This window comes from Mchenga conophoros, linkage group LG15 (genome assembly GCF_057382185.1).
Source record: "Mchenga conophoros isolate Kocher_MC1m ecotype Shallow Benthic linkage group LG15, M_conophoros_male_GT1.1, whole genome shotgun sequence".
NCBI lineage: Eukaryota > Metazoa > Chordata > Actinopteri > Cichliformes > Cichlidae > Mchenga > Mchenga conophoros.
In genome coordinates this window covers 41,167,793-41,187,111 of record NC_140540.1, presented here as the reverse complement: position 1 = coordinate 41,187,111, position 19,319 = coordinate 41,167,793, and the positions used below count along the sequence as shown (strand labels likewise).

General features: G+C 40.1%; 1 protein-coding gene across 4 annotated transcripts in view; it reads left to right on the top strand.

The window, feature by feature from the left end:
• ptprfa (protein tyrosine phosphatase receptor type Fa) overlaps positions 1–19,319 on the top strand; it is a 356,286-nt gene that overhangs the window by 313,685 nt on the left and 23,282 nt on the right. For 3 of the 4 annotated variants that reach the window (XM_085246465.1, XM_085246467.1, XM_085246466.1), the window contains 4 exons: positions 6,851–6,883; positions 7,450–7,547; positions 18,169–18,292; positions 18,385–18,560. In XM_085246465.1, coding sequence (XP_085102591.1) covers positions 6,851–6,883; positions 7,450–7,547; positions 18,169–18,292; positions 18,385–18,560 — 431 coding nt within the window. The remainder of the gene's footprint in view (positions 1–6,850; positions 6,884–7,449; positions 7,548–18,168; positions 18,293–18,384; positions 18,561–19,319) is intronic. The other variant, XM_085246468.1, reaches the window with a different exon arrangement.

The window sequence follows — 19,319 nt, the reverse complement described above, 5'->3', positions numbered from 1 at the left end:
GAAGTGTCAATAAAATGGCTCTGAATGTTGATCTGTGGTCCCGCCGTGCCTTATTCTCACCACATAGACCAAAATGTATTCTCCGCTTTGACTCATCACAGTCGCCTCCTTTGGCTGATAACAGCTGAACACACTTGTGTCATTCTTTCTACAATAGAAATCAAAGTTGTTCCCATATCTGTTGCAGAGGTTCCCATAAATGTGTGGCACACTGCTTTTATTTTAATCCAGAACACCTGCAGAAATCAGTAACACCACCTTTCGAGGCTTGATCAGCCTCCTGCAGAACAGCTTTAAAGTGTTCACCCGTTTTGTGTTCCCTGAAAAAAGGACTTTTTGTATGATTGTGAAATACACACTATTTTTCATTTTGCTGTAACCTTTTAACCTCTGGCGGTTCATCTCTTACCTTTTGTACCGTTTCATTGGACTTGAACAACTTGAATTGCAGTAAAACTGGAAAAATGGAGGTGTTCAAGCTTTTCACTGGCAGTGTATAACATGTGATGTTTTAAACACATCATTACTAATTCGTCAGAGACAAATGCGGAAGCGCTGTATGAATAAAATACATATTTACAGTGTCCATGGAAAGAGGTGCAAGTGGCAGCCAGGTTCTACTAATTAACTGCACTTGATGAGCAAGTGTATAAAAGCAGAGGTTTTGACAGTTTTCTGGTCTGGAGCATTCAGGTGTGTTGACACAAAATGCAAAGATGACAGAATAAAGACATCAGCAGTGATTTCAGGGAAATCTTGTTGTTGCCCATCAATCTGGAAAGGGATATAAAACCATTTCCAAATGACTTAAAGTCATTCTGCAGTTACAAAGATTATTGTCAAATGGAGAAACATTCAAAATAGTCACCAGTCTTCCCAGTATGTGCAAGTCTCAATCTCACCACAAGGTCAAACTGTGCAATCTGCAAAAAATGCAAATGCTTCATCTTCTGGTCTACAGGACTCGGTAAGCACGTCAAATGTTAAAGTTCAGTTCATTTTTATTTCAAACATATACAGTCACCAACATTTCATAATATTATTCCACGCAGTTGATTGAAAAGGAGTAAGCAGAAGTATATACTTATTTAGCCCCACCCCCTATAGGTTTACATCTTAATCATTTCCTCATCATCTAAATTTGAACAACAAAACTTATACAATGGTTTCAACTTAGAACATAATGTCACAAAAAATTATTTATATGTTTAGATTTACTAATTTGGAAAGTAAACATCACTTTGACTGACAAGTGTGGCCTTTTTTACACCTCTTCTCTTTAAACATGGCAGCATGAGCTGGGACATGGACACCTTGAAGTCATTATGTCAGACATGATCTCTTCTATCTAATTTGAGAGCGTCTGTCCAACAGCTACAGGAAGCCTTGGATGAAAATGGCCCACAGAAGAAAGGGAATAATAACAAGAGCACCAGCAAATCTGTTAGGAGAAAAGAAAATAACCAAGATGTCAAAGCCCAGACCTCAACCTGAATGAAGTATAAAATCTTCAGAAAGCTTTGCCTTGGCTTAGTTTTTGTTGAATAAGAATGATGCTAAATTTGTAAGTTATGGCCTGATGCATGAAACCTTAGATTTTCTTTCCATATGATTGTGCAATCAAAGACTAAATTTACCATGAAAGCAATTAGAGTGAGATATTTCTATTCAGATGTTCAAAAGGGAAATCGAATGTCTTCACATCCAGTGATCGTTGAGCTGTCCATTCACCCTGACCTCCTAGCGAGGACTTTGTCCCAGTAACTTAGTAACCCTTTATTCCCATAAGAATTACTTATAAACAATTAGTTTTTATATTTTTAGTCTGCATGCATACTGTAGCTCTGTTTTTCTGTTTTATCGTCTCTTTGTGTCCTCATTCATTCTCCCATCTGACTGTTTAACTGATTTCTAGCTTTGTTTTTCATCTGTTCTACGCCTCCCAGCATCTTCTCTTATCCTTTTCTCCCACCTGTCTTTCAGTGGGAAGTTTTAAGCATAAAGTATGTCATTGTTTTTTTTGTCCACGTTCTTCTCTCTTGAGATGGGTGGCATTTACCTGTGGTGGCAGCAGCAGGAGGGATTTTGGCAGATGTTGTTTACTCGAGCATAAATTCATCAGCTCACTTGACAACCTCTGCACGCTGGGTGGCCTCGACGTTACTCATAACAAAACACTGGAAAAAATGACAGATGATATCATGATAATGAAGTCAAACTGTGATCTCTTTTTTTTTCAATAAAATGGAAACGCTCCACAACTTTTAATTGTCAGTTCGGGTGACCGGGGCCATTTTACTTTTGTAGAATTTCCAGGTTCATATCAGGTAACAGAATTAAACTATGAAAATCTTCATTTCCCTCTTTAATATAATGTGTATACAACACATGATAATGTTAAAAAAACAAAAAACAAGTAATGATATAAATTTATTTAAACTTCACACAGCTTTTTCATTTTATTTTCTACTTCCATCATGGACTTCCTTATATCACTCTACAGACAAGGCCATCAGGTGAACTAAATCAATAAAATACAAATGCTGCCACAGAGATAATCTGCAGTTTTTGGGTTGGAGTCCAAACTACTGACTCGTGCTGTATAATCATTGTTTTTTCTCTAGAGGTTTCTCCAGTTTAAATATTTGTCATTTAGTTCCATTTATGTCTGTCTAGCAGGGCAGTAAGCCTCATGTGCACCTTCTAAATGAATTGCAGTGGAATTAATGGACGATTTGATCCAGTATGAGTCACTGGGTGTTGTCCCTCAGTAGTTTTCAATTAGTTAACCAATCAGAAGAACGTAGGGTTTCTGAAACGGGAACAGGGTTTGAAGAGACAGGAGCTAAAGCAGGTTAAAGAACCCAATGCAGACAATGTAGGCAGACTGATTTAACAGAAGGCCACTCAACGAAGCTGACGCAGAGTTTAAAGACAATATAATCCAAACAAGCTCACGAGATCACAGAAGGAAATGTATGAAAGACTGAGGCAAAGATAGAACTATATATACACATGGAGTGATTAAGGGATTGGAGACAGTTGGGACAGAGGTGCAGACGATCAAAACAGTGAGACGGGGAAAGTACAAATAAACACAAAGCAGTACAACAGGAGCTAACTCGGTGGATGACCGCGATACACAAGCTGTGCTGAACAAAGGCAACTGTGAGGAAACTAAACTCAAATAACAGAGAACAGTAACTAAACACTAGCTACAATTCAAACACAACAAGAGATACACAAGGGTGCAAAAAGTTCACAACTTTAAAGAAATAAACAAAAAGTTACAATGAAACCAAACAGGAAACACAGAAACAACTCAAAGCTTCAAAGAATACATAAACAAACATGATACACAAGGGATGATAACGTAGTAACTACTAAACATGAATGAATGCAAAACACAAGGAGACACAAAACTGACTCTGCAGAAGCCACAGATTTAAAAAGTGTTATAATAGTTTTATCAATGAAGGGAAATCATTCACACAGGAATACACTAACACAAAAGACCAACAACCCTTTGTGTGCTTAAAGACTATGTTCGTTAATAAATGCAAGTCTGGTCATGATCTCGAACTCTGAGCATGTTACTACTTCAGCTTGAGCTAATTATTTTTGCCCTGCTTGTGAAACAATCGGGGCTGAAGGCGCACTCAGACACGAGCTGGTACTCACTGCTTCTGCTGTTTTTTAATTTGCTCCCTTCTGAGATAATGGCGGCCAAACTCGTTGTAACTTCCCACCAAGGCTCATTCTGGGACATCTGTGGCAACCGAAGAAAGCGCAGAGCAAAATAAGGAAACACGAGTCTGTATCTGAAAAAGAAAATCTCTTCTTCAGCACCAAACACATCACCATAAAAGTCTTGTTGGAACAACATCAAGTTTTAGTGTTTCTATTAAGCATTCACATATACAGAATTCACATATAGTGACGAGTTAATAAAATTGTTACATGTTACTAATGATTGCCTCTATTTTATGCTACACGCTGCTATTTTGGTTACAGTATGGATGAGATTGGAGTAGATGAGGATGCAGAGGCGCTGGATCAAAGCTCCAAACACGCTCCAAACTTTCAGTGTTTTTGCTTCTGTTGCAACCTGACGTCTTTGCAGCACGTAGCTTAAATGGACACTCTTCAACTGTTAGGCCACGCCCAACGATGTTAGGCCACACCTAATCAATGTGCTCTCATGTAGTTACACATGTTTAGTCTTAATATTTGCACCATTTTGTAATATTTTGGAGTTATTTTATTCAAAACAAGCACTGTTGGAAATGAAAGTTCTCTCAGCAACATAATCTTAATCTTGGTTGGACTGTATAAAGTAGATCTGCTCTCCTATTTGCTGCAATCATAAATCAATAATTAAAACAACACCTTTGATCTCATGTCGAGTGTATTTATTGCATATTTCTTGCTTTAGCACAAAATCAAACTTAGACTTTAGTCCAATCAGTCCACAGCACCAAGGTCAGCCTCAATTGTGACAGATTTTCTTATGATGCTGCTTTCAGACCCATACTTCTAAATATGAAGGTTTTTGTTTTGTTGTTCCAGGTATCATTCAGCACATATGACATATATTGTTTAAATTATCACAACGAGCAATTTCAGGTTCAATAAGCATTCATTTTACCCAAATGATTTTGTTCGTAATGTAGCAAAGACTGAAGTTGTGAATTAAGTTTGCAATAATTTTACAACACTGGCAAAAAACAAAAAGACGTTCACTATATTATTACTCGGGTGAGTTACTGAGGTCTTGTGATTGGTTATCGTGCCCAAATCCTTTTAGAAGCAGCCATCTTGGCCAGAGTCTGAGCAGCTGTTCTGAAGCTGCTGTTTAAATGAAAGTGAAAAGACAAAGTTCCTATTGGCACAGGGACAGTAAAACCACTTTAATACAATCATGACTTAAATCAAATAAGAACAAACAAAAAAAAAGCTAAAAGTTGGCTAAACGTTGGCTACTGCTGTGCATAGACAGGTTCCAGGACGTAAACATCTCAGTCCAGAGCATTAAACAGATACTGTGCTGGTTTATTATGGCTGCAAGTTTTTTTAAATGCATCTTACATATATTGGTACATATGCTTCTGGTTTCAGCTGTTTTTTCCTCTCTGGGACAGTAGTGAGAAAATCACCACTACAATAAATTTCAGGTTGGGTGTGATCAATGACTCTGTTACAGAGTCATTGATCACACCCAACCTAAACCAATGTGTCTGTGTGATGACGATGAACGTGTGTCTAAAAGAATGTCGTTTGCATTAAGATCTCCTTAGCAAATATGTAAAGTATACTTCACTGGGAATGAAGGACCTTCAAACACAGGGGTAAGGGCCTTTAAGTGTCAAGAGTAAGATGATGAGCTTCTTGAGGCTTTAATGCTCCTTGCCTAAAGAAATCCTCATTTTGAAAATGAAAAAAGGGAGACGTTTTATTCTTGGCAGCTGTGGTTAAACACAGATGTAAGAGTGCCAAGAACCAAACATCCAAAGGTGCTAATAACAGCAATGTTGGACCGAGACAGCCCAGTTTAACCCAAAATGGACAGCTGAGTCGGACCACTTCAAATGAAACCAAAGAACAAACAGATACGAAGCAACAACAACAACAACAACAACCTTTATTTATAGAGCACATTAAAAGCCTTAGGCATACCAAAGTGCTTTACAAAAAACAATAAAATAATACAGTTAAGAGCATTAATATCAAATATAATAAGAACAGCAGACAATGTTCACAGTAGAAAGCCACTAATAAAATGGACTGCAGCACATAGATTATAGCAGACCCAGTGCCGCATGATAGAGAACACCAAGAATGAAGGAATAATAAAAAGTTAATGCAATAGGTCGCAGTTAACAGTCAGCATTTAACAGGTAGAGAAGGCAAGTTCAAAAAGATAAGTTTTAAGGCGTGCTTTAAAAGAAAAAATAGAATCAGACTCCCGAATGCCAATCGGGAGGCTGTTCCATAACTCAGGTGCAGCAAAGGCAAACGATCGATCGCCTCTAGATTTCAACCGAGATCTGGGCTGAACTAACAATAACTGCGAGGATGACCTTAAAGCCCTGGCAGGGACATAAGGGTTTAAAAGTTCCTTAAGATAGGTTGGTGCAGTATTATTGATAATTTTAAAAGTAAGCAGCAAAATTTTAAATTGAATACGGTATTTGATAGGCAGCCAATGCAGCTCAGCAAGAACCGGAGTAATATGGTCAAACTTCTTGGTTTTAGTTAGAATACGTGCCGCAGCATTCTGAACTGTCTGTAATCTATGTAGAAGGGTAACATGGAGACCAGAATAGAGTGAGTTACAGTAATCTAGTCTTGACGTTACAAAAGCATGAATGAGCTTTTCTAAGTCATTATACGGGATATAGTGTCTGGCCCTGGAGATGAGACGAAGCTGATAAAAACTAGATCTGACAACAGCAGACACCTGTTTATCAAGTTTAAAGGAGCTGTCAAACAAGACACCCAGATTCCTGACAGTATCAGAGAAAGAACTAGTAAGAAAGCCAAAGGCATCTTGAAGTTTGGCGCGAAGGGCATTACTGCCAAAAATCATGATTTCAGTCTTTTTTTCATTGAGAATAAGAGTATTTGCCAACAGCCATTTCTTGACCTCACTCATGAAGCACAGTCAGTTTATTGATTACAGTGAAACTGATGTTAAATTCTTTTAAATGTTATTTAGCCATCTGGGAAAGTTGTGTTCAGCGTCTCTTAAGTCTTTGCTGAGTAGGGCAGCTCCTTCCTCACTGTTCCTTGTGTCCTCTTGTCCTAACTGACCCCTGTGCTTTGGTTTTGCCTCATCTTTCCCACACAGGTTCCAGTGTCCTCAGTTGCCCGAATACTCCAAGTTAGTTTTCAATCCTCCTGTGTTTTACTAATGTTTCCTTTCATTCCCGCCTGGTGCCCTTTTCTGTTTTACATAGAAGCCTTTAGAAGTAGAGACCTCCCATTTATCACCATCACCTTCTCTTCTCATGACCTGCCCATGTCAGCTATTTTACACCAAGTGGGTTTCATTAGCGCTAAATGTAGACTGTCTATCTAATTTAATAAAGCAATACATCTACCATTAAGTTAAAATATATACATATATATTTGACCACATCAGTTAAAAATGCTGTATTTTTTGCACCCCAGCCACCTTCCCACTCACCTACTGCTTTATGGGATTTCTTTAACCAATCAGCATGCTAGTTGGTGCTCATCTGCAGCGTGGTTACAGCATGCTGTTGAAGAGCTGCACAGCCAGACATCATCCCTCTGCTCAGCACACAGCACTCTCACTGTCACCTCATATCACTGCGACCAGTTAACACTGAGCCTTCAACATGCATCTGCACTCTGTGTGCGCACACATTTCTGTGCATGTGTGTCTGTGATGGACGGCACTCACCACTCTCGCTGTCTCTGCAGGGATGAGGGAACATCCTCCCATCGCTGTTTGTGACCTGGCCGACCACATTGAGAGACTCAAGGCCAACGATGGTCTGCACTTCTCTCAGGAGTACGAGGTAAATGTTCCTGCTCTTATACACGCCTTTCAAGTAAAGCAATGCACATTTCAGCCACTGTCAGTTATTTCAGATTTTATAAGCTAGTTTTCCGTAGAAAAAGACCTAGATGTGTAATAGGAAAGCCACAATTACTGTGGCGTACAAGAGTGTGAGAATTGATCCTTCGTGGTTCAAAATGGAGAATTAGGTCAGTTGTAAATTGCCAGGTGTATTGCTGCGGACCTGAGTGAATGCAGTGCTGAGTTTTCAGGTTGTTTGGATCAGTTTTTCTGATGTTTTGGCTAAAAGTTGTTTTCTGTTACCAGAGTTTGCACTGCAGTCATTGCTGCATACTCTCGGCTGTGTGTAGAGGGGTTCACATGAACACAAAGACGTGCTCTTTTTGGCTTTGAAGCTAATTTAGCTTAAAAAAATGTTCTAGCTTTTTGAGAAATATATTTTTTCTAACAAAAACAGCTGGATTCAGATGATTTATTTACCTTTTTTTGTTTGCATGTCTGCTTCTTCATACCAGTCTGCTCCTCTGAATAAGCACACTCTAAGCACACACATACTCAGTGAGCGTGTCCTTGCAGTTGTCCTCTTTTTAAAACAGAACAGTTCTTCTTCGCCTTAGTAATTGATTATAAAGTCACTTTAGAATAAGTGCTCACTTACGAATGTTAATCTCGAACTTTCTGGGTTCTAATTTTATGAGCAGCTTCTTCATCCTTCAGCCATCTTTAACTTGTTTTCTCTCGAGCACTTGAATAGTCTCAACCTCTCCTGTGGTGAAAGTCATCGTCTCTTTCCACCTTGATGACAGCCCTGTAGCTTCTCTCTCTTTTGTCTGGTTTGACGCCTCGTACTAACATGCTGCTCCAGCTACACCTGCATAGAACAATATTAGCTCAAAGGAAGCTTTGTGTGGGAGGTGCCAATTATGAGCTTAAAATAAGTCAGTGCTTTTTAAAGACAATAAATAAGTGAATTTCCTTATACTAGTCAACACTATAGATCAGTTGTTTGTTTTTTAAAAACTGAGCTGATATCAGCCTGAATAAAATACAGTGGCATAATATCTTTAGCCCCTCTTGAAGAAGTGAAGAGAAAATAATCTCCTTTGCTGACTCAAAACTTTCTTTTTCTTGATTTTTAGCCATCTTTAAACCTACTGTTTGTTTCACTCAGTCCACGTTTAAACATACATATTTACACAAACGCATCTGTAAAATCAGCATTTTATTTTGTAACTAAAATACCTCACACAGCACATTTTCCAAGAACCATTTTGCCCCCTGAGATGTTTTCATTTGTGTTGGCCGAGCATTACAGAGTTAAAGTTTAGATTAGCCAAAAAAAAGGATGCTGCTAAGTATGCATGACTTCTCTGCTTCCTTTCCAAGAATAATATTCGACTGCTTTTACCTACTGTAAGAGCCAGTGAGGGATTATGGCTTGTTGATGTCCTACAAAGGAAGGTAATTTGCATTTAAAGTGGTGAATTTCCAAGCGGATAAACCAGGACAGATGGGTGCACTGTTTATGCACAGCAGAAGGAAGGGGGCATATAAATTATGAAACAGCAACTGAATCAACTTTTCCACCTTTCCCATTTTTTCTTACCTCTGTGATGCAATGGAGGGAACTTTCTGCAGACAAGTTGTCCTGTTTGCAAAACAAGACGGTTCAGTTCAGATACGAACATTTTGGTTTGAATGATCTGTTAAATGTGATTGTTCAGATGGAGAAAAGGAAATGCACAAAACTGGGTTTAGATGTCTTTGAAAATGAAATTTGATTTCTGATCACAAAAGTGTAAACTGTTAAAAAACAATATCATTGTTATTGTTATGACAGCAAACTGCTATCTACATACTTTCTAGGGTATGTGACAGCTGTATCGCTTCAAGCATCCGAGAGAGACTTTTTTAGACATGTTCCTGTTTAGAAGATCATTAAAATGTCAGGTGGTCTTATCCATAAACCACACTGTGGATGAAACATGGATGCAGAGCACATTTATTAACTTTCTCCAAGACTTAGAATAAGAAATGCAATTATTCATTCAAATTCCATTTTTTAAAAATAAGTAATGAAGACAACAAGTTTAGTGTTTGTATCCACTCGTGATGACATCCTGAGTGTGTGATGTGTAAGATGCTTCTCAGGCATGTGCACTAAAGAGTTCATTAAACTTTGATCAGGACAGAAGTGACAGAAGCATAAGGTCTCACACACACACACTCACACACACTCTCACACACTCACACACACACACACACTCACACACACTCTCACACACACACACACACACACACACACTCACACACACTCTCACACACACACACTGTCCCCTGTCCTGTTGCAAAGGAGGCCCCCGTCATTAGTCCACAGTGAGAGCAGCAAGGCTTGAAATGAAAAGCTGATAATGGCTGTGTTTAAAATGAGACCTGCCAGAGGATCCCACAGCTTGTTACGTCTGATAAATGGGCCAGTCTGTTTGGGGACTACTGGAGACCACTTCATATAACGCATATGGCCCTGAAACAGTGATTCCCTTCATTATATCATAATGATTACATCTGCTATTTTGGCTGTATCAAATGGTTTGCACAAGTAAAACTTATTTTGGGCTGATGCTCAGGACTCCTTACAGGATTTCTAATATGATCATTTCTAACTCAACCTCAACATTTTTATTCGTGGACTCTTCTAGAGTAGTATGAGTCACAGTCGCTGTTAGTTTGTTCACTGCCCAAAACAAGACAGCCCCCCTCCCTCTGAATGAAATGTCTTCTGATTGGTTGTCCCTTAAAAAAAAGAAGTTTTGAAAGGATTACAGGCGGGGCTTCTGTGCTGACAGCTAGAACTGTGTGCCTGGGGTGAATAGACCGCACCCACCCTGATGGGTGCGGTCTATTCGTCCAGACAATTTGGGATTCATCCTCAAGGACAATATGCAGACTGAAAAATCCAGGGACTAATAGATGACACGGGAATATCTTTTATAACATCGTGCAGATCAAAGAGTAGAAAACTCATTTCAGTCTGAACCCTGAGCTTCTGGCTTAAAGGCATTAATTATTTTCACATAGATTGACCTCATTATTTGAAACTGGAACCAGTAGAACAGCATGTGACTGAAAGGGAAAGGCAGCCTAACACAGCTCTGTTGAAAGATCTGTTTCATATCTGCTGCCCTCAGCACTGCCATGAAAACTGCCCACGCTGCTGCTCCAGGCCTTTTCCACCTCACAAACACCAGGCGAAACGAATTTCATTTGAGTCCCTTTAAATGTCTCAGTAAAGCATGGCAGTGAACCTGTGTGTACCACAGCCGGGCCTCCCATAGGTGCAACACAGTCAGCATTAAAGCACGTCTGTGTTTTTCTGCTGTGTCAATTATTAAAATGAATTTTTAGGATGGGCAGCTGCTCAGAGTGCATTAGAACTATCTTGGGTCACTTGCACAGAAAACATAACACAGGAGGAGATGTTTTATGCCACTGTCAGTAAATCATCTGGGAACTAATCGTATATTAAAAACTGATGTGTCTGTTGATGATGTTATCTAAAATATTTTTGCTGAACTTCCAGTCAATCACAAGTACTGATGCCTGTGCTGCAGTGTGACTGTCACTGCTTCTTTTTTATTTCATTTTCTGGCTTCTGCTGCTTGCACAGCAGGCGGGGTGGTGACAGTGGGGGGGTTTGAAACTTTGTTCAAAGATGAACCAAAAGAAACAAACCAAAACCAACACCAGCTGCCTACTGAGCAGGAATGTGTAACCTCTGCAATGCTGTGTGTGTGCACTCAAGATAATCTACACTTAACTACAGCTGAGGTGTTATTAATGAAGCTGTGTTTACATCAGGGCTGCCACGATTAGTCGACTATCAAAATCGTCCACGACTGATTTAATAGTCGACGCGTCGTATGAAGCTTTGTAAGATCCCAAAAGACGCAGGAATAAGTAGCAGGATTTAAGAGTGTAATAACGGACTGAAACAGAAGATGGCAGCACTGCATGTACAAGGATGCCAGCTGCCGTTAAACTCCGAAGAGGAAGCTGTGTCCCAGAATTCATAGCGCGGCCCTGCTCAGTTTCCAACAATGGCGGCAGCTAGTTAGTTTTAATATTACTCTTATTATTCTTTATGGGTCACAAAATAAACGTTTCACATATTTTCAGGCGAGAATGTAGCTGTGCAAACCTCAAATATCTGCTCAGTTTATCAGGACACCACATATTTTCAAAAGCGCTCCGACGTTTTCGGAGACGTCTGTTACCCACTAGCTCGATAGCGAGCCGGGGGCTAGGGTCACTAGAGCCGTGGGAACACCGGACTCCCGGTGTTCCAGATCTACTGGCGTTTAGATCAACTGGCGTTGGTCGAACAGATGTGTGGCAGTCTTGCGTTTCAGGAGCTGCTACCGACAAACCAGCAAAAAAACGCCAAATGTGTCATCTGTGACACTTGTGAGGTTGTCTCAAACACACTCCGTCAGTCTTGATGCTGTTGAACAACAAAATGTTTAAAAATGTGGCGAGTTTATCTGGTGATATCCTCATGCGCGACGCGATCGCGAAAACAGCAAACAAGTAACACCACGCCGATGTTGTTCACAGGACAGCAAGAGTAAACGATCGGGAGACTGTTGTCGTCGTTATCGTTCCCCTCGCACGGTTTATTTCTCCGAATTCAGCGTTTTTGCTTCACAACTACAGCGAGCAGTTTACTTTGTGCACTAACATGGACTCGAGTCAACCAGCGCCACCTCTGGCCAAGTGCCACAGCCTACAGCCAGATCAACCTGTGACACACATCTGCAGCACGTTTGAATCAGTGTCATGCACATTTGTACCTTTCAATTGTGTCTGTTTGTGCGTCATGCAAATAAACCTTTGAAAAGAATGAAATGATATCATATATTCCTTATTGGCCTACATTTGTTCAAAATCCCAAATTATATACACAAAGTCATAGAAATCACCACTCCAATTGGTCATCATGATTTTGATATTCTCTTTTTCCATAACAATGAAATACACCTTGGACAAATATGACACATCAATATTTCATTAGTGTTGTAACATCACATCCTGTAAGCATCGTTTGTCTGTGTCTGTTCCCTGGAAATTAATATTTCCAGCCAATATAGGCAATCCATCAACATGGCTGGAGTTATATACAGTCTGTATAAGTGTGGTTAATCTAATGAACATTTGTAAGGAGATGGCAGTTACTTTGAATTCACAGCAGTTACACAGTGATTAGTAATAAACAGCCAGTGAGAGTGAGTGGATTTAAGAAAGTCAGTGACTCAGGTGTGTTGCTTGGTTTGTCATCTGTTTGTGAGACTGGAGGAGACGTAGAAATCCTTTGTTTTAAATCTTAGTTAGGAAGATGCCTGTTTGAAAACAAGCACTTTCTGTGAGGAATGCAAGAAGTACATCTGCAGAAAGCACATTTTGTCCAGCATGTGGACAAAATTGAAAATGTTGAGCATTGAAAAACTGAGAACGTTGGGCAAGTTCAAAAGAAATGTGTTTGTAAGAACGAAAAAACAAATTGTTCCTAAAATAGTTATGGAAAGTCTAACTGTTGTATGTCTGTGTTCTACATGTTTATCTAATGGAAAATAAAGTTGCTATTGTTTTATTGCAGTTTTTGGATAATTCTGAGTGGATTTACACAGTACGGGTCACAATGACCCGCAACAAAATCAATGTCAATTGTTTGTTCTTCAACATAATACAAGGGTTAATTTCCAAAACTTGCTTATGATCTTCAATTTGTAGCAGATCCACTATCACACAGCAGCTGGAGCAGTCTCCAATGGAGGTCAGTCCACTGCTACCATAGCCTACTACTAGATTAACTTGTGACACATCTGCACCTGCTGCTATGATCACAGTGAGTAGAGGCTGAGTGGCTGCACTTACCCCTGGTACATCCAAATCTGCCCACAAACATGTTGACAGGTGCAATGGCAGCAATGTGGATTGTCAACACTAAAAACAATCAGTAAGCAAAGACAACAGGGATCACTTTTTTCTGTTTATTTAGCACCCACAACATTTGTCCACAACACTGTGTGGTACCACTTTCCACAGAAGGTGCATTCAATCTGCAAGATTGAATGAGATTGTCAGGGTCATTGTCTGACTGTTTATTACTAATCACCTGCTGTACATTCACAGTAACTGCCATCTCCTTACAAATGTTTATTAGATTAACCACACTTATACAGACTGTATATAACAACCAACTCTGAAATGTTCGTTTGCAGAGGGAAGACACAGGCAGACTGCGCTAACGACATGTGATGTTACAACACTAATGAAATATTGATGTGTCATATTTGTCCAAGGCGTATTTCATTGTTATGGAAAAAGAGAATATCAAAATCATGATGACCAATTGGAGTGGTGATTTCTATGACTTTGTGTATATAATTTGGGATTTTGAACAAATGTAGGCCAATAAGGAATATATGATATCATTTCATTCTTTTCAAAGGTTTATTTGCATGACGCACAAACAGACACAATTGAAAGGTACAAATGTGCATGACACTGATTCAAACGTGCTGCAGATGTGTGTCACAGGTTGATCTGGCTGTAGGCTGTGGCACTTGGCCAGAGGTGGCGCTGGTTGACTCGACTCCATGTTAGTGCACAAAGTAAACTGCTCGCTTTAGTTGTGAAGCAAAAACGCTGAATTCGGAGAAATAAACCGTGCGAGGGGAACGATGACGACGACAAGAGTCTCCCGATCGTTTACTCTTGCTGTCCTGTGAACAACATCGGCGTGGTGTTACTTGTTTGCTGTTTTCGCGATCGCGTCGCGCATGAGGATATCACCAGATAAACTCGCCACATTTTTAAACATTTTGTTGTTCAACAGCATCAAGACTGACGGAGTGTGTTTGAGACAACCTCACACGTGTCACAGGTGACACATTTGGCGTTTTTTTGCTGGTTTGTCGGTAGCAGCTCCTGAAACGCAAGACTGCCACACATCTGTTCGACCAACGCCAGTTGATCTAAACGCCAGTAGATCTGGAACACCGGCAGATCGTTTTCAAACCCACCGCCGTCTTTCGCTACTCAGGTTAAATATATATGAGTCACTTAGATAACTTAAAATGTTATTGTTTGGCTTTTTTTAGTATTTTATTTGTTCCTGAGTAAATCAGTTTGTCTGAGATTAAAGTTATAGTTTTTACACAGCTGAATAAACTCAAGCAGACAGCTGATTATCAGAAGTGTGAGATGCTGGAGAATTTACTCCGGTGTCCTGTTATATTTTAGAAAGCAAGGAGTTTATTAAACTTCACCGAAACAATCTGCAAACTTCATTAAAATGTAATAAACTATCATCTTGTCTTTATTTTTAGTTAGCACAGACCTTAAACACTTAAAGCTGTAAGCTAATGATAGTTATATAAGAGCAGATGCTGCTGGTGCAATAAGCTGTACGTTTTACATCCAATGGATGATGATCTGACTAGTCGACTAATCGCAAAAATAATCGGTGACTAGTCGACTATCAAAATAATCGTTTGTGGCAGCGCTAGTTTACATATGACATCAGTGTATTCAAGCTTTTTTTTAATTTAGTAAAACAGGTTATGGGTTTAGTTTAAAAAAAGCTAAAGTTGAAACACAGAGTAGTAAAAACATCTGATATTACCTCTAATCTGAGAACTAAGAAAAAGAAAACTATGTTGAATGTCTGCAGGAATAAGATATGTTCCTTATACCAGCTGTATAATAAAAACATTACATACAGCAGTGACTAGTCAATCAAAATGTAGCCACGAACTGAAGCTTATCCAGCTGTACCGTCTCTTTTCCTCTCGAGAAAAAGAGACCCTAAATTAGAAAATGAACGTCATGTTATATTTAATAAGACGTGAAACTAGTTAGTGAGATTATAAATGTGTCCGGCAAGTGTTTCCTGAGGTGATGTATCAAATGAGCAGTGGGGTATTTTCACATACAGTAAGGTGTATACTTTAGCCTGCTAGCGTTGCCTCAGACGCTGAGCATTTAGTTGGTCTTTGCTGATGGTCAGCATGGCTGTGTGTTTGTACAATGCACCAACTATGCACACGACCCAGGCAGCATAATTTAGGTGGACTTTAAGAAACTGTAACAGGAATGACTACTAGCGAGTCTCCAGATGTCCGTATCTGTAACAAAGTATAAAGTCTTAAAACATAGTTTTGCAGCTTATTTTTTCAACTTTTTGTGGCCATTGCAATGAATGCAAGTTTAAAACAGTACCAAAAACACAGGCGACATCAACACTCTAACCAAATGCATGCCTGCAGGAGGAGCGTAAAACTCCCGTAGTAATCTTGGCTGTTTTGTCCATATCTCCCATAATGTCTTTGGTCAGTCTAATCACTTTAGATTTGGAATTTGGTTTTGTAAGTGTTACTTGTGGCTAATGTTTGATGGTTTATGTTGCCAATACCAGTTTTCCTGTACATAGATAGTGTTTAAACCTCTACCGAGGTTAGATTGTTTGAAATGTACTCATTCGTAATCATGAATTTATGTGACTTTAACTCTGACTGAATGACATTCATAGTAGTTTCTTTTTCCATTCAGCTGTAAGCCGCACAAAACATCGCTGAGGGCTGCAATTAGCAAACAAGGCGTACTTGGAAAACCCTGGTTGTAGAAGATGTGAACAAAGAACACATTTATGTATGTTTGAACAACAGTGTGAAATAAAATAGATGTAATGTGTGCCTGTGCCGTTTGGGGGGATTTAGTGTATTAAAGGTAAATCAGTTATAAATTGCAGTCCACTAAATCTGCACACACTGAGTGTGAGCTAACCCTGTCACATGCATGTGCTTCACAGAGGCCTGTTCCTCTCTCTGTGTTTACCTGCTTTGTTTTTTTTGTTTGTAGAAACGCAGATAGTGATTACGCTGTCATCGCAGTAACTGATCTACATGTAGGCGGAGCACATTAGCAGTAATGTGAGTGGTTTCTCAGTGCAGTGTACTGGAAGCCTTACCTAACAGGCTGTTAAATAAGATGTGCTTTCAACCTGTTTCCCCATTGTCATTATTATCAGTTGTAGAGCGCAGCGCTGAGCAGCTATGCAGCCAGTCAGAAAGAGAAAAAGCAGCAGGATATTAGAGCCCTCGCCACCGATTCATTTTTCCCGTGCATCGGTATCTGTGTGTTTATTTACAAGTGTGTGTGTGAGATTTCTTTTTTTCCAGGTGATGGGAGATAAGCAGTTGGAGCATAAAAGATCAATCAAGAATAACAGTATGCAGAATGCCATTTCAGTTAAACCTGTGCCTGTGCTCACAGCCAGCAATCGATAGAGACTGTTAACAGGCAGTAAACCTGCCTGGTTCATATCAGCTCACGAGTGCAGCAGAGGTAAAGGAGGCAGAACGGCTCGCACGCTAATTGAAAGACTGGCAGGTTCCTCAAGTCCGCCTGTCAAAGTCACTGAACCCCAACTAATAGCCAAACCGGGTGATTAGGCAGCAACTTAAAAACAAATAAAGCTGACACTGGTTTCTTCATCAGGTCAAAATGAACTTTGTTCATTTGATTTGTGTTTCCTCCCACATTAAACTGAGGTTCTTTCCTTTGTTGGGCGACTGCATAAACAAAAAGCCGCTCAGTGGAGTCGTTAAAAACAGTGACTTTCTGCAGAGCTCCTTTAAAACAGCACATGTGGCGTGACCTTGCTCTCTAGTGCCCTTCTTATGTGTTGCTGGAAGTATTTGTGCCTTCTTCTTGCACCTGGTTTGACTCAATAAACATCACTTAGTAATCCAATAATTTCCTTTTGACATGATATTTTCTGTTGGCCCAACCATGCATTCAACTACTGTTTCAAATCTATACATAAATTGTCCAATGAAATTGTTCCGACAAGATGATGTAGCTAAAGGTTGATATCAGGGTAGCAAACATAATGTAGTTACTCACTGACTTCATCCTGCTCAGCTTTGAAATGTCACCTGAAGCAGTGACTCTGCACTACATATTTCAGCAAATTCAATTATGCAGCTTAAGTAGTTGATGAGTCATTCCTGAGCCTCTGATCATTATACTTTTGCATAATTTAGGCTTCAGCAGTAACTTGTTTTGCTGTTCTCCTGTGAGTCTCTGCGTCTCTACCTCTGCTCACAGGTGCTTTTCAGCCGGCTCATATAATACAGCGACCCCCATCTCACTAGAGTTTGACTGCTTTCCTGCCTCTGCCTTACTGTTGGTACCGAGAAATAAAATCGAACACAGGTCCTTATCTCTTCACTTTAAATATGATGCAAGTGGTCCCCATCGTTCAGTCTCATATGAGGAAAAAGACATGTCTAAGGCCATTGTCCTAAACCTCACCTCAGTGCTTTCCTTGATTCACCACACACCGAACCAGTAGGTGGGTGGGTGGGTGGGTGGATGGATGAGATTTTAGGAGTGGAATGTGGATTCAGGGGCTTAAAGATCAACCAGGTGATGGAGCTGCAGGCTGAAGGAGGGATGATGAATTTATGTCACATATATCGGCCTGCACTCTTCTCTCAAAGAAGAGTAAAGATGCTCTCTCACCCACCTCTCACTCCCAACGCTTGTGTGTCCAGTCTATTGATCCAGGACAGCAGTTCACCTGGGAGCACTCCAACCTGGAGGTCAACAAGCCAAAGAACCGTTATGCAAATGTTATTGCTTACGACCACTCCAGGGTCATCCTCACACCCGTGGACGGTGAGAAACAAGCAGTAGTCGACCTCCATTTTCTGATCTGCTGCCATTTGTTTTTGTTTGCTCATTATGTCCAACTGTGCTTCTTGCTTAAGGAGTTCCAGGTAGTGACTATATAAATGCCAACTACATTGACGGGTACAGGAAACAGAACGCTTACATCGCTACCCAGGGTCCGCTGCCAGAGACGCTAAGTGACTTCTGGAGGATGGTATGGGAGCAGAGGACGTGCACCATCGTTATGATGACTCGCCTGGAGGAGAAGTCACGGGTGAGCTCCATTCATTTCAGACAGTTTTTTATGGCCTGAACCTAAACATAAAGCTTTTTCTGGCACTTCCTTCAGGGCTATTTTTTGGGGGTTAAAGAAGTTATATACTCTGGGAGAATCTCCTGCGTGGGGCATCTGAAACCAGAACAACCTGAACAACCTCAAAACCAAGCGACCTAGACAAAACCAGATGAATAGAAGCACAAAAAGTGGGAAAGATGTCAAATTTCAAATCTGGAGTGGTGGATAAGAGACAGACAGTGGCTGAGGTTCAGCAGGCTAGACAGCGAGTAAGGAGAGAGGCTGGTGTTAATGGAAATAAAACGTTGTTTTCTGTCTGTTTTACAGCAGTTCCAATCAAAAACACATAATAAACACTAAACACACCTCTGTCTAACATGCAGGGACGCTCTGCTTGTAGCATCCTGTGCACTTTGGCTGTGTATGTTTGCAGACTTGCAGCTCTAATGCAGACAGAGAACAATAAACAATAACAGAACACTAGCAGCCTAGACCCACTGCAGCACAACTAAGAGAGCATGCAGAGTCATGTGATCCAGTCCTAACTATAAACTTTATCTAAAAAGAAAAGTTTTAAGCCTGATCTTAAATGTAGAGAGGCTGTCTCCCAAATCCAGACTGGGAGCATGTATAATGTAAGTGGACCTGGTCCCAGCACATAACCCTGTGATTCCATGTATAATATATATGTGGTTCGGTACATAATTACAAAAATAAAGTATATGAAGGAGACTCTCA